Source organism: Oncorhynchus gorbuscha, linkage group LG03 (genome assembly GCF_021184085.1).
Source record: "Oncorhynchus gorbuscha isolate QuinsamMale2020 ecotype Even-year linkage group LG03, OgorEven_v1.0, whole genome shotgun sequence".
In the NCBI taxonomy this organism is placed as follows: Eukaryota; Metazoa; Chordata; class Actinopteri; order Salmoniformes; family Salmonidae; genus Oncorhynchus; species Oncorhynchus gorbuscha.
The window spans coordinates 71,175,825-71,200,476 of record NC_060175.1 but is presented as its reverse complement, the minus strand read 5'-3'; the positions used below and the strand labels follow the sequence as shown (position 1 = coordinate 71,200,476).

At 39.9% G+C, this 24,652-nt stretch overlaps 1 protein-coding gene across 2 annotated transcripts; it reads left to right on the top strand.

Annotated features, from left to right (window-relative positions):
• Window positions 1-1,183: 1,183 nt before the first annotated feature.
• rer1 (retention in endoplasmic reticulum sorting receptor 1) lies at window positions 1,184-24,185 on the top strand. 2 transcript variants are annotated; one of them, XM_046343573.1, is made up of 8 exons: window positions 1,185-1,284; window positions 12,306-12,391; window positions 12,638-12,742; window positions 13,343-13,439; window positions 14,540-14,618; window positions 17,868-18,003; window positions 21,722-21,776; window positions 23,673-24,185. In XM_046343573.1, the coding sequence occupies exons 2-8, from the start codon at window positions 12,311-12,313 to the stop codon at window positions 23,681-23,683; spliced, it is 564 nt and encodes a 187-aa protein (XP_046199529.1). In that variant the 5' UTR covers window positions 1,185-1,284; window positions 12,306-12,310; the 3' UTR covers window positions 23,684-24,185. The 2 variants fall into 2 exon arrangements, with proteins under 2 accessions (XP_046199528.1, XP_046199529.1); XM_046343572.1 differs by having other exon boundaries at window positions 1,184-1,284; window positions 21,722-24,185.
• The last annotated feature ends 467 nt before the right edge of the window (window positions 24,186-24,652 follow it).

Genomic DNA, 24,652 nt, shown 5'->3' with positions numbered 1-24,652 from the left:
TCAAATGGCTACCTAGACTCTTTGCACTGCCCCCCCCCCTTCAACACCGCTGCTGTTCTCTGTTGTTATCATCCATGAATAGTCACTTTAATAACACTACCTACATGTACATATTACCTCAACTAACCGGTAACCCCCCTGTATAGTCTCACTATTGTTATACTTTATTGCTACTGTTTAATTACTTGTTTCTTTTTTAAACTACATTTTTGGTTAGGGGCTCGTAAGTAAGCATTTCACTGTAAGGTCTACACCTGATGTATTTGGCGCTTTCCTCTCAGGCAACTGAGTTAGGAAGGATGCGTGTATCTTTGTAGTGACTGGGTGTATTGTTACACCATCCAAAGTGTAATTAATAACTTCACCATGCTCAAAGGGATACTCAATGTCTGTTTTTTTTTGACACATCTACCAATAGGTGCCCTTCTTTATGAGGCATTGGAAAACTTCTCTGGTCTTTGTGGTTGAATCTGTTTTTGAAATTCACTGCTCGACTGAAGGATCTTACATATAATTGTATGTGTGGAGTACATAGATAAGGTTGTCATTCAAAAATCATGTTAAACACTATTATTGCACACATAGAGTGTCCATGGAATTTATGTGTCTTGTTAAGTAAAGTTTTTCTCCTGAATTTATTTAGGCTTGCCGTAACAAAAGGTTCGACTCAATACACTTCAGTTTTTAATTTTTAATTAATGTTTAAACATTTCAAAAATCATAATTCCACTTTAACATTATGGGGTATGTGTGTAAGCAGGTGACACAATATCTCGAATTAATCAATATTAAATTCAAGATGTAACACAACAAAATGTGGAAAAAGTCAAGGGGTGTGAATACTTTCTGAAGGCACTTATTTCTAGAGAGACTTAATAAGTAGGCTATTTAATTTGGAGCATTATCTTAGGCTACAGACATAAAATAGTACGTGAGTTGAAAGTAAATGTGTAATTGGAAAAAAAGTGAAATTATTATTGTGTCATATATAATTGTAGTTAATATTTTGCCATTGTCTTTTCAATTGTCTTTTCAATGTTTAATTTGCCGGAGGCCTTGCAAAATGCCACTAAAACCCTAGTGTAACTACCATAGACATATAATCCATTGATCCATAGATTCTATTTCTATAGAATCTATCACATTGGTCCAGCGTTTTCGAAGCTCTTCTAATCTTGCCTGCCGTACTTTCGAGCGAGTCCTCGCGGAAGTACTGACGTGTTCATACGTCATTAGCCGGCCCAGCACGAGAGGTAGTTAGTAGTGACACAGCGGCAGAATCAGGTAAGAAAACCTGTCTTGCAGTATTTTGTCTATCAGTAGGACTGTGAACACATGTTCTTGAGTTTAAGTAGAATCTAGGAGACCAATACCGAAATAATATTTCAGTTGAATGAATCTCTAAATATGGTAACGAGAGGCTATATGCCTATGCTAGCTAGCGAGAAAGAGCTCGGTTTCTAACCGGAAGTGAGTTGTCAAATTCACAAAATTACAGCTGGTGGTTGTAGTTCAACTTCCAACTGATTTGTAGCCGTCAAAACGACAATATTGACACTAAGGACTACACTTTCCATCTTTCTGATAGCAGGGGTTAACAAGTAACTGTTTGATTCCCGCTGCACCTTATGGGAAGTAGAGTGAAAACATAAGTGTTTTACCACACACTGCTAATGAAAGATGGTTGCTTAAACTACACAAACCAGAAATGGGTTGTTTAGGGAAGAACATCACTAATTCGCTAGATCTTTTTTTGTAAAGATAGCTAATTTGCTAGCAACACTCACACTGTTTGCAAAACAGAAACATAACATTGAATACGAAAATAATAGCTAATAGTAACTAACCACAACAATGACCTGATATTTTAGCTAGGTATTCAAAATTGCGTTATGAATAATCACATTTCATTGCTAAACATTTAACGTTACTGTAGCTAGCTTTCCATTCCCACACTATAAATGGGTTGTTGGCTAGATGGCTGGCTAGCTATCTACTGCATTTGCAGGTTGGCTAGCTCGCTTGCTATTAGCTAGCCTACCATTACACGATTCAGCGTTGGAGAGCAAATAATAGCTAACATTATCCATAATGGAAGAGACCGTCTGTCAAATATTTATCAAGTATATGGTCGTATCAGCCAACGTTAACTTAGTCTCACAATAATTGGATAGCCGTTTGATAGCCAATCAACAACAACATGCCATTTGACATGAACTGGAAAATGAAACTCTATCGATTTTGGGTGGGAAGTGTTGGAATGGTGGTAGCTAGCTAGGTCTATTAGCCTAGTGTTTCCCAACCCTGGTCCTCGAGTACCCCAAACAGTACACCGTTTTGTTGTAGCCCTTGACAAAAACCCAACGTTCAACTCATTGAGGGCTTGATGATTAGTTGAATCAGGTATCACGGGTTAAAATAAACAGTTTGTTGGGTACTCGAGGACCAGGGTTGGGAAACACTGAATTAGCCTACAGTATGTTGATGTAGCCCAACCGACCGCGGACACTATTACTACGTTTGTCTTCTGCGTCCAGCTGGTTATACAATGTCTGTCGCCCAGTGACCGACTCGTATATAAACGTCCTTAATTCAGGCTGCAAAGGCATCAGTTTCCTCCTTAACTCGGTCTAAAAAAAACAGGGACATATGTGTACCGTTTTAATAAAACACCATTTTCCACCACCATGCTAGAGTGGCAGGGATTGACGTTAAAGCTTCACAATGGAGAAATCGCTCCGCCATTTCCTGGTTACTAAAATTCTAATAGTTCACCTAATTTCAGTTTGTGACAACAAGCATGTATAGTGTAGAGAATCATTGTACCATCTAAACCGCTGTGAAACATATTTTCCATAACCAAAACTATTGTCTTTACAGCTGTTTGAAGCTAGTGTACAAAACTGAAAGTAAAAGACACAACTAAACTTAAGAACTGGATGCATAAAATTAGTGTACATAAGACAGATCTATGGCTTCTTAGACTTGCTTTCAATCAGTGACAGATCTGTAACTCTGTTATGTTGAGCATGTTCAACTTGCCCGACTGCCATACATTTTTTTTTATCACCTTCCCAATGTGGATACCTCAGAGCAGGTTCAACTTGTGCGACTGCTCAGTTCACTTGCCCTAGATGGGCATAAACTGCTTCTAGAAGTAGAAATCCCCAATCACCACACATTTTGAGGAAAATGAAAACATGCCAGTTTGTCACTTTCATGAGGTTGGAGTCATGGACACTGGTTTTTCATTGCACTCTAGAACAGAAGTTTGCGTGTTCGAAGCCAGTCATGGACACTGTTTGTTTTAGGGGGGGTGAACCCTATCCCAAACCAAACCATTTGGGGGGGTGAACCCTATCCTATTCCAAACCATTTGGGGGGGGTGAACCCTATCCCAAACCAAACCATTTGGGGTGGGTGAACCCTATCCCAAACCAAACCATTTGGAATAGGTGCCTAAATGTAATCTTTTAACCCTATCCCAAACATGTTAACTTAAAATTTGACATTTGAAGAAATTAAAACGATATATAGCAGCAGGAACAACAAACACTTACATTTTGGAGCAACTTCAAAGTTTGACTTTTGGAGAACGTCTTCGCTAGATTGGCGTGGTTATGTGATATACTTGTCAGTAGCGTCTCAAGTCAACTTCTGAGCGAGCTTGACTGAACAACTACCAAGCATTGTTATTTTAAGAATACATTTCTTTATGGATAACAAAAACTAATGTAGCCAACTGGACAGTCAAGCTCACTGAAAAGTGTTCGGCTGTGGTAATTTCAAGAATCCAAAATTGAACGGGGTTTCCATCATTTGGAAAGATGCAAGCAGTGGTTGGCGCCTATTCAAAACTCGAAATACTATCGTACAATTACTACATTATGTTAATCACATTACCTTTATATTAGAATGTAAGCCTATACTAGTGCTCACACTGTCTGTTTTTCTTAGAGGCAACAGAATAGAGTTCTTCGAACTCTCATGTGTCTGTGTGGGGGGAGAGAGAGAAGCCTCTAAGATTTAACATTGACAGTAGATTTACGATGGCTTGGTGATGAGACAAAATTCCATGATTAGTGTCTGTGGGTCTCCCTGGCACCGACAGACAGACACAATCTCCAGTTTATTTAAGGACCTTATGTCTGCTGCATTAGTATTTCTGTATAAGCAAGCAGTAAATTAACTAGAGATAGATATTTGCTGCCATGTAAATCTTGAATTATTTTGCATGAGCGCAAAATGTACCTTTTGTGTAAATTCTCTCATCTGAATTGTCATGAATATCCAGGAGGATGGACTTTGCTATAAAATGCTGTGGCTTAGTCCTGCTGGTTGGGCTCTCAACGAATCCCCTACGTGTGGGTCGTTGACAAGCTCCATTACTCCAGTAATTAAATAATAAAGTTAGATTGTTTTGAAGAAATCTAAGTCTCTCCTTGTGATTTAGAATAATTCTACGACAATACGATGTAAAATCACGGCAGGACAATTACCGGAAGGTCTGTGTATGTAGTAGAGGTCGACCGATTTAATCGGAATGGTCGATTAATTAGGGCCGAATTCAAGACTTCATAACAATCAAAAATATTTTTGGACTTGGACGCCGATTTAAAAAAATATATATATATATATATATATATTTTGTTTTACACCTTTATTTAATCTTTATTAACTAGGCAATTCAGTTAAGAAAATATTCTTATTTTCAATGACAGCCTAGGAACGGTGGGTTAACCTGTTACTCCTACCCCCTACTTTTTCGAACATTCTGTTAAAAATCGCGCAACATTTCAGCGCCCTGCTACTCATGCCAGGAATATAGTATATGCATATGATTAGTATGTGTGGATAGCAAACACTCTGACGTTTCTAAAACTGGTTAAATCACGGCTGTGACTAACAGAGCGTGAGTTTCATCGAATAGCGCAGGAAAACCTGATCACTGAAAATGGAAATAAATATCCTTGCGCTTACTTCCAGGAATTGTTCAAAGTGAACCGAATTACATGAGACCGAGGTTTCAGCGCCTACAGCTACCACACGTTGTCTAGAGTCTTGTCATTTGATTCGCAATTGATTCTTGGTCTAACCGGTTCAAGGGAACTCCTTCCCTCCGGCCTCCGACCGGATGTTTTGGTCGAGCTCTCTCCGGCCATGTTTTTTTCCAGACGACACTATAGAAGTTACATCGCCTCCTGATGAATTTTATCGCTTATTAACGTGTACTAATACCTAAAGTATTTCGAAGTGTTTTGTGAAAGTTTATCGTCGACTTTTTGAATTTAAAAAAATGACGTAACGTTATGAAACGCTCTTTTTTTCCGTTTTTTTTTCTTCGTTTATCATACAGTCTACATAGAACGATATCTAGGCTATATATGGACCGATTTTATCGAAAAAAAGACCCAATAGTGATTATGGGACATCTAGCAGTGCCAACAAAGAAGATGGTCAAAGGTAATGAATGTTTTTATATTTTATTGTGCGGTTTGTGTAGCGCCGAATATGCTAATTATTTTGTTTATGTCCCCTGCGGGTCTTTTGTGGTGTTACATGCTATCAGATAATAGCTTCTCATGCTTTCACGGAAAAGCATTTTAAAAATCTGACTTGTTGCCTGGATTCACAACGAGTGTAGCTTTAATTCAATACCCTGCATGTGTATTTTAATGAACGTTTGAGTTTGAACTAATACTATTAGCATTTAGCGTAGCGCATTTGCATTTCCAGAGCTCTAGATGGGACGCCTGCGTGCCAGGTAGGAGCAAGTGGTTAACTGCCTTGTTCAGGGACAGAACGACAGATTTTTACCTTCTCAGCTCGGGGATTCAATTTTGCAACCTTACAGTTAACTAGTCCAACGCTCAAATCACCTGCCTCTCATTGCATTCCACGAAGAGTATGCCTCTAACGCTAATGCAGTAAACCAAGGTAAGTTGCTAGCTAGCATTAAACTTATCTTATAAAAAGCAATCAATCAATCATAATCACTAGTCATGGTTGATATTACTAGTTTATCTAGCGTGTCCTGCGCTGCATATGATCGATGCGGTGCGTATTCGCGAAAAAGGACTGTCGTTGCTCTAATGTGTACCTAACCATAAACATCAATGCCTTTCTTAAAATCAATACACATAAGTATATATCTTTAAACCTGCATATTTAGCTAAAAGAAAGCCAGGTTAGCAGGCAATATTAACCAGGTGAAATTGTGTCACTTCTCTTGCGTTCATTGCATGCAGTCAGTGTATATGCAACAGTTTGGGCTGCCTAATTTGCCAGAATTGTACGTAATTATGACATAACATGGAAGGTTGTGCAATGTAACAGGAATATTTAGACTTATGGATGTCACACCTTAGATAAAATACGGAACGGTTCCGTATTTCACTGAAAGACTAAACGTCTTATTTTCGAGATGATAGTTTCCGGATTCGACCATATTAATGACCTAAGGCTCGTATTTCTGTGTGTTATTATGTTATAACTAAGTCTATGATTTGATAGAGCAATCTGACTGAGCAGTGGTAGGCACCAGCAGGCTCGTAAGCATTCATTCAAACAGCACTTTCGTGCGGTAGACAGCAGCTCTTCGCAATACTTCAAGCATCGCGCTGTTTATGACTTCAAGCTTATCAACTCCCGAGATTAGGCTGGTGTAACCGATGTGAAATGGCTAGTTAGTTAGCGGGGTGCGTGCTAATAGTGTTTCAAATGTCACTCGCTCTGAGACTTGGAGTGGTTGCTCCCCTTGCTCTGCATGGGTGGCTGTTATGTGTTCCTGGTTCAAGCCCAGGTAGGAGCGAGGAGAGGGACGGAAGCTATACTGTTACACTGGCAATACTAAAGTGCCTATAAGAACGAACATCCAATAGTCAAAGGTATATGAAATACAAATGGTATACAGAGAAATAGTCCTATAATTCCTATAATAACTACAACCTAAAACTTCTTACCTGGGATTATTGAAGACTCATGTTAAAAGGAACCACCAGCTTTCATATGTTCTCATGTTCTGAGCAAGGAACTTAAACGTTAGCTTTATTACATGGCACATATTGCACTTTTACTTCTCCAACACTTTGTTTTTGCATTATTTAAACCAAATTGAACATGTTTCATTATTTATTTGAGGCTAAATTGATTTTATTGATGTATTATATTAAGTTAAAATAAGTGTTCATTCAGTATTGTTGTAATTGTCATTATTACAAATAAATAAATAAAAATTGGCCGGCTTTTTTTGGTCCTCCAATAATCGTTTTTTGCATTGAAAAATCATAATCGGTCGACCTCTAGTATGTAGCAAGCATTTCACACCAGAGGACAACGAGAGGGTTAGGCAGGCCAAATTGATGGGTGGTGATTTATCAGGACAATGTATTTTGTCCAACTCTAAATTCAACACAGGCATACCCCTGCCATTCCAAAGAACATTGCCCAAGCAACAAAGCCAGCAAAACAGGATGTCATTAAGAAGCACAAGACAAGGTTCTCAAATTAAAACATCATTGCCCATGATATTGTAAGTTAAATGTGTATATTATTCTCTATAAACAAATCAATCCAAACAAGCTTTAATCGCTGTACTAGGCATATCCGCTGTGTGAATATGAGCTGTATTATTGAACATCTATATCATGAGCAATAATGATTTAGGGTTGGTCGATATTACAATAGTATCGTCTATCAAGGATGATTGACAGTCATCGTCTAGTGACGACATCGTGATGTGACAGACGATACCTAACCTATTCCAACGTGACTGGCCTTAAGCAGTAAAGAGTAGAGTGGAGTCAGGCAGTGCACAGCAGGACAGCGCATGGGTGTCATTCAGAGTCAATTTTTTTAATATTCCGATTTGCTATAGCCCATTTCAATTAATGTTATATTTACAGAATGCAAGAGCACAATGTAGACATGGCTAAGTTTCACCAAAGCAGCGCTAAATGTCCGGTCAATTTAATTATTTAAAATATATATATCTTTCTCCAATAGTGGATGATTTCTCCCACCGTGCTATTTCATGATCAAACAATGAATTTATTTAATGGAGTTCTAGGCTATCTCAAAGTTTTACGTTGTTTTTGAATAACCTACAAATATGGTAGGCCAAAGGTAATCTTGAGAGAGCAAGAACAAACAATAGCAAGATGGGAAAAGTCTCATGAGAAATTTGAACAAACCTTATAGTTAAGCAAAGCATTATATGACGGAAATGCTTAATGCATATGAGGCCAGACAAAAATATTGCCCAACCCTGATACTGATATCTCCACCAACTTCTGGTAAATCAATAGTGCATACACAAAACAAAGGGGGTTTATAGTACAACTAAAGCAAATACGTAGCTAAGTGATTCCTTATTGAGGCTACTCGTTTTACTCAAGATGTACTGATCTGATAGTGATACAACCAATCAAATAAAGACAGAATTCATGCCGTTTCCAGATTTTATTGCACGCTATTACAATTCCTCCAGAACATCATCAACCTCGACGAAGCCTCTTTACTTCCCATCAGGAGATCACGAATCCTCCCAACCACACAGGCAGGCAAAACCAGCCTGTTGTTTTTCTGTTGTACCCATTCCAGGAAGAAAGGAAAAAAACGGTAGGCAAGTGATATTTTCTAAAAGAAAAAAAGGAATAATCAGATTTGTTGTTAGGGTAGACTGTACTCCAACATTTGTAAACAGCACTGGTAAATGTAGCCAATACGATGGTAAAGTGATCTAACGTTAATTATAAACTGGGTGGTTCGAGCCCTGAATGCTGATTGGCTGACAGCCGTGGTATCAGACCGGATTACCACGGCTATGACAAAACGTTTATTTTTACTGCTCCAATTAGGTTGGTAACCAGTTTATGATAGCAATAATGCACCTCTGTGATATATGGCCAATAGGGGTGTATCCAGGTGCGTTGCGTCGTGCATAAGAACAGCCTTCAGCCATGGTATATTGGGGGGGCCATATTGCTTAGTCTATTATGACGATGCCAATATAAACAAGATGTCGGGAGATCACCATAGCAAGCTACAGGAGACTCATTCATATAGCTGTTATAGATATTATGGTGGGAGCACATTCAGCAGCCAAATATAAAACAATTCAAGTCAGTGTTGCAATGGTTGTACTTTAGAAACGAGGCTATGTCAATGTGCTAGATCTGGATGTATAAACAAACCAGGTAGAACTCGATCTAGTAACGATAGCCGAACTAATGCTTCACAACCGCAATGCACACATCAGAACTAATGTTATGAAATTATGCAGATATAAAAACAATAGCTGGAGCAAAACACTTGCTCTGTTATCTGTCCTCTTGGCCCCGCTGGTTCAGGCTTTCTTCTCCAGTTTATTTTCGGGAGTACTGTCTCAAGGCTGTTAAACTAAGAAAGCCCACGTATGGCCAATAGGGGTGTATCCAGGTGCGTTGCGTCGTGCATAAGAACAGCCTTCAGCCATGGTATATTGGGGGGGCCATATTGCTTAGTCTATTATGACGATGCCAATATAAACAAGATGTCGGGAGATCACCATAGCAAGCTACAGGAGACTCATTCATATAGCTGTTATAGATATTATGGTGGGAGCTCATTCAGCAGCCAAATATAAAACAATTCAAGTCAGTGTTGCAATGGTTGTACTTTAGAAACGAGGCTATGTCAATGTGCTAGATCTGGATGTATAAACAAACCAGGTAGAACTCGATCTAGTAACGATAGCCGAACTAATGCTTCACAACCGCAATGCACACATCAGAACTAATGTTATGAAATTATGCAGATATAAAAACAATAGCTGGAGCAAAACACTTGCTCTGTTATCTGTCCTCTTGGCCCCGCTGGTTCAGGCTTTCTTCTCCAGTTTATTTTCGGGAGTACTGTCTCAAGGCTGTTAAACTAAGAAAGCCCACGTTTTCTGATTCCCAGCATTCGGGAGTGGGACAAGCCGAGATCAGGACATCAACCTCACTCCCTAAACCTTGTTGTAGTTTTGAAATAACACGATTACCCCCAAATGCATCAGTAAGGATAAAATCTGGTAACTAACGATACCTGAAAATAAAACGATCTAGAAGAAAAAGAAACGCTACCTGAAAATAAAACGATCTAGAAGAAAAAGAAACGCACACCATTAACCTCTTGCTCCTACCTGACACGCAGGCGTCCCATCTAGACATCTGGAAATGCAAATGCGCTACGCTAAATGCTAATAGCACTCGTTAAAACTCAAACGTTCATTAAAATACACATGCAGGGTATTGAATTAAAGCTACACTCGTTGTGAATCCAGGCAACAAGTCAGATTTTTAAAATGCTTTTCGGCGAAAGCATGAGAAGCTATTATCTGATAGCATGTAACACCCCAAAAGACCCGCAGGGGACGTAAACAAAATAATTAGCATAGTCGGCGCTACACAAAACGCAAAATAAAATATAAAACATTCATTACCTTTGACCATCTTCTTTGTTGGCACTCCTAGATGTCCCATAAACACTATTGGGTCTTTTTTTCGATTAAATCGGTCCATATATAGCCTAGATATCGATCTATGAAGACTGTGTGATCAACGAAAAAAAATCGCGTTTTATAACGTAACGTTATTTTTTTAAATGAAAAAAGTCGACGATAAACTCACAAAACACTTCGAAATACTTTTGTAATGCAACTTTAGGTATTAGTAAACGTTAATAAGCGATCAAATTGATCACGAGGCGATGTATATTCTTTAGCTGTATGTCTGGAAATAATGTCCGGGTAAATCTCAATGGGCTGTCTCTTGTTCGTTTGACCAAGAAACAAATCGTAGGCAAATGACAAGACTGTTGACATCGTGTGGAAGCTATAGGTATTGCAACCTCGGCCCCATTTAATGTGGTTCACCTTTATCAATCGGTTTAAGTGGCGCATGGATATATTTTTCCATTTTCAGTGATCAGATTTTCCTGCACTTTTCGATGAAACGCACGTTCTGTTATAGTCACAGCCGTGATTTAACCAGTTTTATAAACGTCTGAGTGTTTTCTATCCACACATACTAATCATATGCATATACTATATTCCTGGCATGAGTAGCAGGGTGCTGAAATGTTGCGCGATTTTTAACAGAATGTTCGAAAAAGTAGGGGGTAGGAGTAACAGGTTAAGACGAGGTGCTGGCTAGCGGAGTAGAAACTTGAAAATAAAAGAGAGCCACACACTCCAGGAGCTCAGATGCAAAAATGTAATACCAACGTTTCAACAGCCAAGCTGTCTTCATCAGGGTATGATGAACTAACGATACCTAGCTTTTGATCTACAGAACACATTTGGAAGTAGTTTTCACATTCCTGCATGTTTGTAACGTGATCTGGACAATGATTTTTAGGCCAAAAATGGCCGGAACGTTCCTTTTAAGGAGGAAACCGATGCCGTTGCTGCCTGAATGAAGGACATTTTTTATGTACGAGACAGTCATTGGGGGACACGAGTGTATAGCCGGCTGGGCACATTCAAGTCGGACGCAGATGACAAACTACGTAAAAGGAATAAAAATGCAATCTGGTGGCCGGTTGGGCTAATGTTGATGTAGCTTCGTTGTCGCTCTGTGTATTGTTGCCATGTTATTACCGGTAATGTAGAAGAGGACTGCAACTGAAGAAATAAACTAGCTAGCTATATATTAAACGACTACTGAAGCCTACATGTAAGGATGATATTGGTGTTCATTACTACATTTACATTTAAGTCATTTAGCAGACGCTCTTATCCAGAGCGACTTACAAATTGGTGCATTCACCTTATTGACACATTTCTTTGAGTTATAGGCATAATATCCCCAGTCTCATCTTCCCACACATTATTTACTTGCAGCAAATGGAACAACTAAACTAGCTTTATCAAGCACCGCCAGGCAAGATCTTTCAAACACAAAGTCTGAGTTAGCAGGGCTCTACGCTGACTTTTTTTCAAAATTTACAAGGAGTACGTGTAAATTGAAGAGCACACTTCAAATATTTTTCATTAAGAGGCCTTTTTTTGTAGTAATGGCGCAAGCATGGTGGTGTATCTGCTCTTGTGTATTCTCCATGGCATTCGGGCTGCGGTACAATGAAGTAATCATTGCAACAATTATCATCTGGGCTAATTTCTTTTCTAGGAGCTCTGGTGCTCCTAAATAAAATATAAAATCTAGGTCGCACAGCAAAATATTTAGGTGCATATTCAAGTAAAATGGTTGCACTGTAGAGCCCTGGGTGGTGAAGTCTGTTCAAGGAATACCTGTTAACAACCATTTTCTCTCCTTCCATAGACATAATGTCAGAAGGGGACAGTGTTGGTGAATCGATCCATGGGAAACCATCCACAATCGGCAGCTTCTTCACACGGGTTGGACAGGTACTGCTGCCGGGGCCTTTAGTTGGTCTCGTCAAGAGGAAAGCGAAATAGGCTAAACCAAATAGAACTCTACACCACTGTATTGATGAAGATAAACATTGGACCCACTGTCACGATGGTGCCACATGGAAAGAATAGAATTTCCACTTCAGATAAGACGATGTTAAAACAGTCCTTTATCTAATGGTTACAGTTGTTCTCCTGGTAATGGTTGTGCGCTGTGTCTCTGGTTGGTGTCTTTTCCAGATCTATCAGTCATGGCTAGACAAGTCAACGCCGTTCTCCATAGGGCGATGGGGAGTCACTCTTTCTCTAACGGCCATCTACATGATCAGAGTGTACATATTACAGGTAGAGCCACACACCACACTCAGGGCTTATCCTGAGCCGCATTCAGGAGAGTGCAACATACCGAACACTCCACATAGAAATGCCATGAGCAAAGCTGACATAATTCCTTCCTCCACATGTCAAAAAGGCACGTCTGTTCTGCACAATATATTTATATCGGAATGTTCCACAACATTGTGCCCTACTGAATACGCACCTGACGTCTTTAAAGGTGGCCTCGGCAATGTGACACTTCATCAGACACAGTGGCACAACTTTCTCCTTACAGGCGTAAACAGTCGAAGTAAAATCTGCCAAGATGTTGGCATGCCTCAGGCAAGAGAGCAAGTTTGGAAGAGCCTATAAATGGCTTGTCAGATTTGAATTCTGTTTGACTATGATAACGTTATATGAAGACATTTTGGGGGCATCTAACTGTGTGAGGTGTACTGTTTTCTTTTAGACTAGTATTGCTCCAGATATTTTCACCTCAGTCAGTGATGCATTTGCAAATTGAATGACGGAATATACATTTTTACGCTTATTTAATTTACAGTTTGCATGTGGGAATGCATGACATTCAAATCAACACTAATATGAGGTTTTCTCTGCTCCCTCCAGGGTTGGTATATTGTAACATATGCTCTGGGAATCTACCATCTTAACCTGTTCATCGCTTTTCTATCACCAAAAGTGGATCCATCGATGCTTGACGAAGGCAAGTTATAGTTCACTGAACCACGCCACATTCCTTTGGCTGCGGTCATGTTCAAGATGTTTACTTTTCCTCCATAAAACCATGTCTAGGAGTGCCTTCTAGTGCTCACTCCTCACTAAGACACAATCAAAAATATCTTGGTGCTCAGACTCCATGGTGCAGCTAGAGAGTATGTTTTTAAAAAAAGCTTTTACTAGGGGTGCATCTTTGGCTTTCAAGCCAACTCGATATCTCGTCTTAATACACTGGGGTATACAATTTAAAAAAGATACCTTATAGTTTGGGAAGACTCAATACTATACGGTTTAGTTCAATGCAATTACATTTTTATTTGTAGTCTGGATAATTCATCCTTGTTAATGACTAGACAAAGACTATATAAAACATAATTGCCAAATTACCCATTATTTCAAAAAACAGCCTATAGCCCAATGGCAAACTACAAAATTAGATCCCAAAATTCAGAAAGAGATGCATGTTTAGTACAGTTCGGTGTACTTACATATAGTATTGTGGATAACGATTGGTTGGTTTACCTTGCCCTTGGGAAAGTGAAAGGGGGACACCAAGTCAGTTGTACAACTGAATGCATTAAACTTAAATGTGTCTTCTGCATTTAACCCTTTGTCACGCCTACTAATTTAAAATGGGGGATGCACTGGTCAAGTGCGGTCTATTTGATGTGTGTTAATTACTGACATTGCTGCTGCAAGGTGTGAATTTCTTTACTGAAAGGATTTGGATTGAATTGGGGGGGGGGGGGGGCATCATCTCATACCAGTTTTTAGAAGCACTCTGTACACTAGAGAAACAAGTTATTGGAGAGCTCTTTTGCTTCCAGTGTGGTGAGAGTAACAAAGAAAGGGTGTTCTTTGAAAGCTCTTTGGTTGCTATGTAAATACTATTTTAACACCTTTTTAGTGACATTTTGGTATTTAAAACAGAATGCAAAGTTTTTACCCCAGTATTCTTATTGGGATGCCGTTGGGATCAGTTTTCTAAATCTGTAGTCACTGTTCTTGTTTTGAATCCATTTGATTGGCTCGGAACGTGACCACTGATCCTTGTTGTAACCTTGCTCCTCCTCCACTCACCTATAGATGAGGGCCCGGCGCTCCCCACCAAGCAGAACGAGGAGTTCCGCCCATTCATCAGGAGGTTGCCCGAATTCAAATTCTGGTGAGAGCCCCCAATCACCGTCATCTACCCAGCCTGGCCTTTCACTGAACTGGGTTGAGCCACAGTCTTGTGCATGCATCATTTGTGCTCCCTTGTCCTAACATCCTACCACAGTCTCCTGTTTGAATATTCTTTCATCAATCATTCACCAATGGTTATGATATGTTTTTTGGGGGGGGAACATTTGCATGGAAGTTCATTTTGTGGGGTCAGCAACACATCATAATGCACAAAATCAATGCACTATAATACATTCCAATAAAGTGAGAACACGCATATTCACGTAGTACACTGTGACATGTACAATACTGTCTGACCATGTATGTGTGTTGTGTCCTATGTCCAGCTATAGCCTGGTTCACAGAAAATAAGCTCCTGCACACTGCCCTTGCAAAGTATCACTCCTTTTATTCTGTTCACCAAGTACCTCGCTCACCCTCCAATGTGAAGAGGTTCTTGGCTTGTGAAAGTATACTTCCTGAAGGATGCTGCACTAGGATGGCTCTATAGACTTTTACTGGAAAGCTTTGTTGTACATACTCTCCTTACTATCAAGGCTATATGTGGATGTAGCATACAGTGCCTTCAAAGTATTCAGACCCCTTTTCGTTACGTTACAGCCTCATTCTAAAATGGATTAAATAAAATTAAATACTCAGCAATCTACACACCCCGTCATGACAAAGCAAAAACAGGTTTAGACATTTTTGCAAATGTATTAAAAATAAAACACATTTACATACAGTGGCAAGAAAAAGTATGTGAAAACTTTGGAATTACCTGGATTTCTGCATAAATTGGTCCAAATTTGATCTGATCATCTAAGTCACAACAATAGACACACAGTGTGCTTAAACTAATAACACACACATTATTGTATTTTTCTTGTCTATATTGAATACATAATTTAAACATTGACAGTGTAGGTTGGGGAAAAAGTTTGTGAACCCCAAAAGCTAATTGGGGTCTGCTAACCTGGAGTCCAATCAATGAGAAAAGATTGGAGATGTTGGTTAGAGCTGTCTTGCCTTGTAAAAAAACAAAATCACAAAATTTGAGTTTGCTATTCACAGGAAGCATTGCCTAATGTGAACCATGCCTCGATCAAAAGATCTCATAAGACCTAAGATTAAGAATTGTTGACTTACATAAAGCTGGAAAGGGTTACAAAAGTATCTCTAAAAGCCTTGATGTTCACGGTAAGACAAATTGTCTATAAATGAAGAAAGTTAAGCACGGTTGCTAATCTCTCTAGGAGTGGCAGTCCTGCCAATGTACATTTTGCTGGATAATGTAAGGCTATCTGTCTGCCAATTGAAGCTCAATTTGAAGTTCGATGGTATAACAGGACATCGACCCAAAACACAGAAGTAAATCCAAAACCGAAGTAAATCAACAATAGTATGGCTTCCACAGACGAAAATACGCCTTCTGGAGTGGCCCTGTCAGAGTCCTGACCTCAACCCGATTGAGATGCTGTGGCATGACCTGAAGATAGCAGTTCACACCAGACATCCCAAGAATATTCCTGAACTGAAACAGTTTTGTAAAGAGGAATAGTCAATGTATCATGATTGTTGTGCAGGTCTGATCTGCAACTACAGAAAACTTTTGGTTGAGGGTATTGCTGCCAAAGGAGGATCAACCAGTTATTAAATCCAAGGGTTCACATACTTTTTTGAATGTCTAAATGGTGTGATCAATAAAGACATGAAAATGTAGAATTATTTATTAGTTGAAGCAGACTGTGTTTGTTGTTGTGACTTTGATGAAGATCAGATCTAGACCGGGCGGCCTAGATCTGGCCGTCCGGCCAAACTGAGCAGTCGGGGAGAAGGGCCTTAGTCAGGGAGGTGACCAAGAACCCGATGGTCACTGACAGAGCTCTCTCTGTGGAAATAGGAGAAACTCCAAACGGGCTGTCTTGCCTTTTTATGGAGGAGTGGCTTCGTCTGGCCACGCTACCATAAAAGCCTGGTTGTTGGAGTGCAGTAGAAATGGTTGTTCTTGTTGGAGTGAGGCAGATCGCAATCATTTCTGCAGCACTCCAGCAATCAGGCCTTTATGGTAGAGTGGCCAGACGGAAGTCACTCCTCAGTAAAAGGCACAGGAAAGCCCGCGTGGAGTTTGCCAAAAGGAACTTTAAGACTCTCAAACCATGAGAAACAAGATTCTCTGGTCTGATGAAACCAAGATTTAACTATTTGGAATGAAATGTCAAGCGTCACGTCTGGAGAAACCTGGCACCATCCCTACGGTGAAACATGGTGGTGGCAGGATCATGCTGTGTGGATGTTTTTCAGCGGCAGTCAGTGGGAGACTAGTCACTATCGAGGCAAAGATGAACGGAGCAAAGTACAGAGAGATCCTTGATTAAAAACCTGCTCCATAGTGCTCAGGACCTCGGACTGGGGCGAAAGTTCGCCTTCCAACAGGACAACGTCCTCTAAGCACACAGCCAAGACAACGCAGCAGTGGGTTCAGGACAAGTCTCTGAATGTCCTTGAGCCCGGATTTGAACCCGATTGAACATCTCTGGAGAGACCTGATAATAGCTTTGCAGCAACACTCCCCATCCAACCTGACAGAGCTTGAGAGGATCTGCATAGAAAAATGGGAGAAACTGCTCAAATAGAGGTGTACCAAGCTTGTAGCATCATGCCCAAGAAGACTCAATGCTGTAATCGCTGCCAAATAAAAAGTACTGAGTATGGTCTGAATACTTATGTAAATGTCATATTCCAGTTTATTTTACTTAGCAAAAGAAAAAAAATACAGTTTTTGCTTTGTCTGTATGGGATATTGTGTGTAGATTGATGAGGTGGGGGGGGGGGATAAATTTAAAGATTTTAGAATAAGGCTGTAACGTAACAATGTGGAAATAGTGAAGGGGTCTGAATACTGTCTTCAGACCCCTTGACTTGGTGTCACTGACTGATATGTTGTTGCCCATACCTATGATGATTGTAAACAGAACTCTGGTGGTTAGCTTTGTGGTATCCTTCTGGGTATCCTTCACAAAGAGTCTCAGACTACGAGAGCTGATCCAGTATTGCATTTTAAATCATAATTATATGCATCGACGGGACCTGATCCTAGATCATCTGTGACGCTTTGTGAATATGGGTCCTGTTTTGTTTTTTGACAACTGTTTATGGCCATGAGTGTGAAATTCCAACTACTATTATTTTCCCAACTACTACACATCCTTATTGTATGTTTTATGTCGGTTCCTTTTTTTGTCTGCAGGCATTCGGCAACAAAAGGCATCGTCATTGCCATGATTTGCACATTCTTCGAAGCCTTCAATGTGCCTGTGTTCTGGCCCATACTCGTAATGTACTTCATCATGCTTTTCTGCATCACCATGAAGAGGCAGATCAAGGTATGGGAACCCCAGTGACACTGCTGCTGACTGCATGATAGTCGTATCAGATGCGTCATAGCTAGATGTACAGTCGCTAGTGAAAGTCTACACCCCTTGCACAGTCATCACATTTTTCTGCCTTGAAATTCATTCTAAAAAGGGAATAAGTTTATTCTTTTTCCTACCGATCTACACAACCAACTCCACTTTTCTTTTTTAAAATGAAAACAATTATAGAACATTTTTCCAATTGATTTATTTACAAAGATTAAACAAAGATGTCTTTATTGCTTTTGTCTTCACACACCCCAACCAACTTTGTACAACTCTTAGGGCAACATTTAACATCTTCTTGTGTATCCCTTTTGCATGCATACCCATATATGGGTTGAAAGTGGCAGATTTAGGTACTGATAAACAGCTAAATTGTTACGCAGTGGCTGTACAGTAAAAAGCTTTACATGATGTCAGAGCTCAGGGTCTCCGCTACACAGCTCTGTATGGGTTTTGACTGACAGATGTTCTGAATTTGAGCACCTCGTGCGACAAGTCGTTGCCCCCATCCCTTCCGCTAATTGGGCAACTTTTGCTAATGTTTTTACGGAAATTCTGTAAATGAAGAGGGCTATGTATTTTGAAATATGAGACGTTGAGGATGATAATAAATACCGCTTTTATGTCATACAAGCAAGCCAAACACCTGTGAGTCCAAATGTGCACTTCACATTTCCAGATCATAAAACTCATGTCAGATACAGTGTCAACGTTTAGGATCACTATGTTTTGATGTCACAGTTACAAGATGACTTGGCCTCATACCCTGGGTTGTTCTGAACAGAATGAGCCCATGTTTGTCTATTGTGTCTAACTTGCCGTGCACACGCACCTGAATGCACTCATGACTCCTTTCTACACGCACCAAAATGACAATCTGTTTCTCTGAATTGAATTGTGAGCGGCTAACACTGTAGTATCGTATTTTGTAACTTAGCTAGTCATGTTGGCAATAGAGCAAGCTTTCAAATGATGCTCATCTGACCCAGATTGCTATTTACTGTATAATGGACCGTTTTTGGATTGCGTGAACAGTAATTGTGTGATATTGGGGATCCATGGTTGTGTTCCAATCAAAACATCTACAAGTGTGCTTGCCCCCAGACAGCTTCTACCCCCACAGCCATAAGACTGCTAAATAGACAATTAATGGGACCCAAACTATCTGTACTTACTCTGTCCTGCACTGATCCTACGCACACTTACTAGGCTGTATATACACACTCACTCACACAAACTACATTGATACTCCCACAGAAAACCTAGGTATTCCTCTTCTCCATATGGGATTGTGCATTGTGATGGTGATTGCATCGTCTGTGACTCTAATGGGTCGGTAAGCAAATTGAAGTGGGTCTAGGGTGTCAGGTAAGGTAGAGGTTATATGATCCTTGACTAGTCTCAAAGCACTTGATGATGACAGAAGTGAGTGCTACGGGGCGATTAGTCGTTTAGTTCACTTACCTTTTGCTTCCTTGGGTACAGGAACAATGTTGGACGTGTTGAATCATGTGAGGACAACAGACTGTGATATGAAGAGATTGAATATGTCCGTAAACACTCCAGCCAGCTGGTCTGCGCATGCTCTGAGGACGCGGCTAGGGATGCCGTCTTGGCCGGCAGCCTTACACGGGTTAACACGCTTAAATGTGTTTCTCATGTCAGCCACAGAGAAGGAGAGCCCACCATCCTTGGTAGCGGGCTGCGTTGGCACTGCGTTATCCTCAAAGTGGGCGAAGAAGGTGTTTTAGCTTGTCCGGAAGCAAGACGTCAGTGTCCGGGACGTGGCTGGTTTTCCCTTTGTAATCTGTGATTGGCCGTAGACCCTGCCACATACTTCTCGTGTCTGAGCCTTTGAATTGTGACTCCACTTTGTCTATACTGACCTTTTGTCTGTTTGATTGCCTTACGGAGGGAATAACTACACTATTGGTATTTGGCTATATTCCCAGTCATCTTGACATGGTTAAATGCGATGGTTCGCGCTTTCAGTTTTACGCGAATGCTGCCATCTATGCACGGTTTCTGGTTAGGGTAGGTTTTAATAGTCACAGTGGGTACAATATCTGCTATACACTTCCTGATAAACTCAGTCACTATATCCGTGTATTTGTCTGTTGTTCTCAGAGGCTACCTGGAACATTTCCCAGTCTGCGTGATCAAAACAATCTTTAAGCGTGGATTCCAATTGGTCCGACCAGCGTTGAATAGTCCTTAGCATGGGTGCTCCCTGTTTTGAGTTTCTGCCTTTCGGAAGTGAGGAGCAAAATGGATTCATGATCACATTTTCCAAAGGGAGGGCGGGGGAGGGCCTTGTAGGCATCCCGGAAGTTGGAGTAGCAGTGGTCAAAGTGTGTTTTTTTATCAGCGCGAGTACTACAGTCAATTTACATTTACATTTAAGTCATTTAGCAGACGCTCTTATCCAGAGCGACTTACAAATTGGTGCATTCACCTTATGACATTCAGTGGAACAACCACTTTACAATAGTGCATCTAAATATTTTAAGGGGGGGGTGAGAAGGATTACTTTATCCTATCCTAGGTATTCCTTAAAGAGGTGGGGTTTCAGGTGTCTCCTGATAGAACTTCGGTAATATTTTCCTAAAATTTGCTTTGTTAAAATCCCCAGCTACAATAAATGTAGCCTTAGGACATGTGGTTTCCAGTTTGCATAAAGTCCAGTGAAGTTCTTTGAGGGCCGTCGTGGTATCGGCTTGAGGGGGATTATACACAGTGGTGACTACCACCGAAGAGAATTCTCTTGGGAGGTAATACGGTCTGCAGTTTATTGTGAGGTATTCTAGGTTGGGTGAACAAAAGGACTTGAGTTCCTGTATGTTATCACAATCACACCATGAGTAGTTAATCATACACCCTCACCCTTCTTCTTCCCGGAGAGATATTTATTCATGTCTGCCCGATGAACTGAGAACCCAGCTGGCTCAACGGACTCAGACAGTATATCCCAAGAGAGCCATGTTTCCATGGAACTGAGTATGTTACAATCCCTGATGTCTCTCTGGAAGGAAATGCTCGCCCTTAGCTCATCAACTTTATCCAGAGACTGAACATTAGCGAGTAATATACTCGGAAGCGGTGGGTGGTGTGCGCACCTCCTGAGTCAGACTAAAAGTCCACTAGAAGCTAGAAGCACGGCAGCCCTGTCCGTCAGCGCCATATACAATCCATGTCTCATTTGTCTCAAGGCTTGAAACATCCTTCTTTAACCTGTCTCATTCTCTTCATCTATACTGATTTGGATATAACAAGTGACATCAAGGGTTCATAGCTTTCACCTGGTCATGGAAAGAGCAGGTGTTCCTAATGTTTTGTACAGTCAGTTGCCCTACGAATTGTGCAAAGTTGGTAAAATCTTATTCAACATGATTCACAGCTGTAATGGCTGCAAAATATGTATTCCACCAAGTCTTCACTCTGGGGTGTGAAGACCTACACAATCGAGACATCTTTTTTAAAATTATTATTATTAATTTTGAATATTTTCTTAAATTTTTCTTTCACTTTCAGAATGTATAGGTTGTGTACATGTGTAGGATTTGTTTTTAAATGTAATACATTTTCATTTTTAAAGCAGTAAAATGTGAACTGTGCTGTGACTTTCACTATTACTTTCTTTGAATTACAATGTGGCTAACTCAGTCTTTTCTCCTACTTCCAGCATATGGTCAAGTATAGATACCTACCCTTCACGCACGGGAAGAGGACTTACAGAGGCAAGGAGGACACAGGGAAACCTTTTGCTAGTTAAAATAACCCCCCCCACCCCCCTTCCCCCATTTTGAAAATTAAAAGTTGTGGAAAAAGAGTATATGGTGGGGAACAGGGGTCAATGATTGTCTGCGAGGGGATTGAAAGAAAAGAAAAGAGAAATGGGAAAAGAGTTTTGATCCAAAATGGTGACAGTGATGGATGTTATTAGTGCTGAGGATTGCTGTAGTCACAAGAAAACTCTGCCTTTGGTTATTATGGGGATATGAGTCGGTGAGCCATCTTGCAGCCGCGGGATAACATTGTCTTAAGTCAGTGGATGAAACGCAGTGTCGCCCTTTGCCTTGTAACCCCATGGGGTAAGTATAAACTCTGCTAGAGGGGGCGGCACTGGATGAATTTCAGTAGAAATCTCAGTTGTGGATTATTAACGACTATCCCTTTTCAACTGCTGTGCACTGCTCTGTCTCCAAGCAAAGTAACTACTTTTGATTGAAGACTTGGTACCTACTCGTTTATAACGTGTAATTATGGGAAGTCCTTAGGTTTAGATTGAAATAACAATAAGATGTAACATTTTGAAATTGAAGTAAATATGAAATATTTAAATTGATGAATGATGTGTCTCTGAGATCAAGTGTATTTTTGTGCCGGCTTGAACCCCCCCCCCCCCCCCCAACCTAAATTTGTCCACTGTATTTTAATGCAGTTACTTTTCAATGACTGGTTATGCTTCACTTGAACAAGGATTCACTAACTACATACAATACCTATCATACTGTAACTATTCAGAACCATAATCCAACCATCTCTTTATGGCAAAAGCAGTGATTTATGTATAGGAGGTTGGCTAGATAACAAGTCAGCTAAGAGTGCAAATCACTGCATGGCCAAGACTGAGTTAGTGTACTCTCCAGAGAATAAACCATCATGGAGGATTATGAAATGTTTCATGTCATGTTTTTTTTTAAGACATTATGTACAGTGAGGTTTAAGAATGCCTCGTTCAAGTTAAGTGTGGCTGATTTTTATTAAAATGTGTTCTTGTTTTGCCCTATGTAGCCATATAATCCCTTTTTGTGTTTAGTCCATCTGCTTTCCCATCATGTCAAAAGACACTTTGCTTGTACAGTTGAAGATAAATATAATACTGTGTCATTCAGCACTCCTGGAAACTAAATGATAGAGATTACTTTATGGAGGTGGCATCTAGCTATGGACGAGCCAATCAAGTTAAACCTCAGATTTTTGCGATGCGCCCCCTGTGAATATAATTTTAAATAGTTTGTTTTTCGAGTTTTAGATTTCTTAAAGTAACTGTCCAGTGTTTCCAGATTTCTATGAAATATGACCTATAATTAATTACAATAGGGGTGAAATAGTTTTCCTTCCAAAAAATGGTTATTAAATATGTAAAACAGTAAATTCTGTGTTGAAATGGTGTGGGCATATCCCAACAGAATGGTGTGGGTGTATACTGGTCATAAAAAATGTGAATTCAAGTAGACCGCTGATTGGCCAGCTCCTCCTCAGGAGGATGACAACATCCTCCATGAGGAAATGGCTAGTATTTTATTTTTTTAAGGTGTGTATGACACAAGTTTGAGGTGTGGTTTTTGAAGTGTACGAGTATAGAAGGAGACGTCAACATTATTTGTGTATGAGTTAACAGAAAAGTTTGATTTTCTCTGGACAGTTACTTTAAAATGTACTTTATAGTATCATTATAGAATAATAATGAAATACCTTCTACACTGAGGCCACCTGTTTAGAAACTGGGGTCCATTTCATGCAAATATAGCAGTCTTGATAAACTCATATTCTGTATTTTACTTTAGACATATGTGGTAATCTACTAATCATTCCAAACAAAAATATTTTCTCTCTCTCTTCTTTTGCAGAGGAAACATAAGAAAATTGAGATTGAGAGCTTTTAATGTAACAAATGGATGAAGGGGGTTGTGAACACTTTTTTTTCTTTTTGGCCCCCACCCCTCACATTTTTGGGCATTTTTATCACTATGCCGGTCGGGTATCTTATGAAAAGTGTGCAGTAGTATTTTTGGTAACCAGAGAGACATTTTGGAAAACCTTTGATCAGCCCTGTAAAGAAGGATCAGACTTTTTTCCCCCTGTCAAAGTACATCATGTTTCCAAGAGTTGTCTTGTGGATTTATATATATGGCAAAGATAACATTTGTTTAGAGATTATTTTGAACATGTTATTTTTTCTTCGAACATTATAGGCTACTATTTCCAAGTGTTCAATTTATCATATGCCATTAAAAAAAATGAATGAAAACAAAACCTGGTAAAATTGGATTCTAGATTTATAAACACTTTCTCAAGAAAGAGATTGCATGTTCTTGTTTTTTCTTGTGCTGCAATTATAAACAAAACTTGATTTTAATAACTTTAAGTGTATTTTTTTTCACTCCAATTGCTATTAAAGAAACTGTCCCTTCTAATGAGGTGGCTGTTTCTGCTTTATGTTTTGGGACCGCTGACATTTTGTCAACGTTCATCCAGATCTGCTTTTTAGAAATAACTATTACATTGCTACATGTGTATTACTGTATGAGGTATATTGTGTATCTATACACTGAAACATCTTGTGTTTGGAAAACAAGTCCATTAATCATTGCGCAAATGTTACATTTGCAGAAAGGATGGAGCTAGTCATGGTACATTTGACCCACCTGGGTAGGGTTGGACAGTGAAATCAATCAATGCTCTCGGTGCCAACTCCTTTACCACACCATTCATCCTTTAAACCAGTACCAGCAATTCAATGCACATTTCTATTTCACTTCATGTCATGGATTTCCTGTTCAGTGCTGCACATTTGCTTCCAGTCTGACTGTGAGGAACTCCTGCCTGA

Bases quoted from the DNA above. Each gene is read 5' to 3' on its own strand.
- rer1 (XM_046343572.1), top strand. From the start codon at position 12,311: ATGTCAGAAGGGGACAGTGTTGGTGAATCGATCCATGGGAAACCATCC. The intron at 12,743-13,342 runs GTAGAGCCACAC...TGCTCCCTCCAG, and splicing joins TCAGAGTGTACATATTACAG to GGTTGGTATATTGTAACATA. The intron at 13,440-14,539 runs GCAAGTTATAGT...ACTCACCTATAG, and splicing joins TCCATCGATGCTTGACGAAG to ATGAGGGCCCGGCGCTCCCC.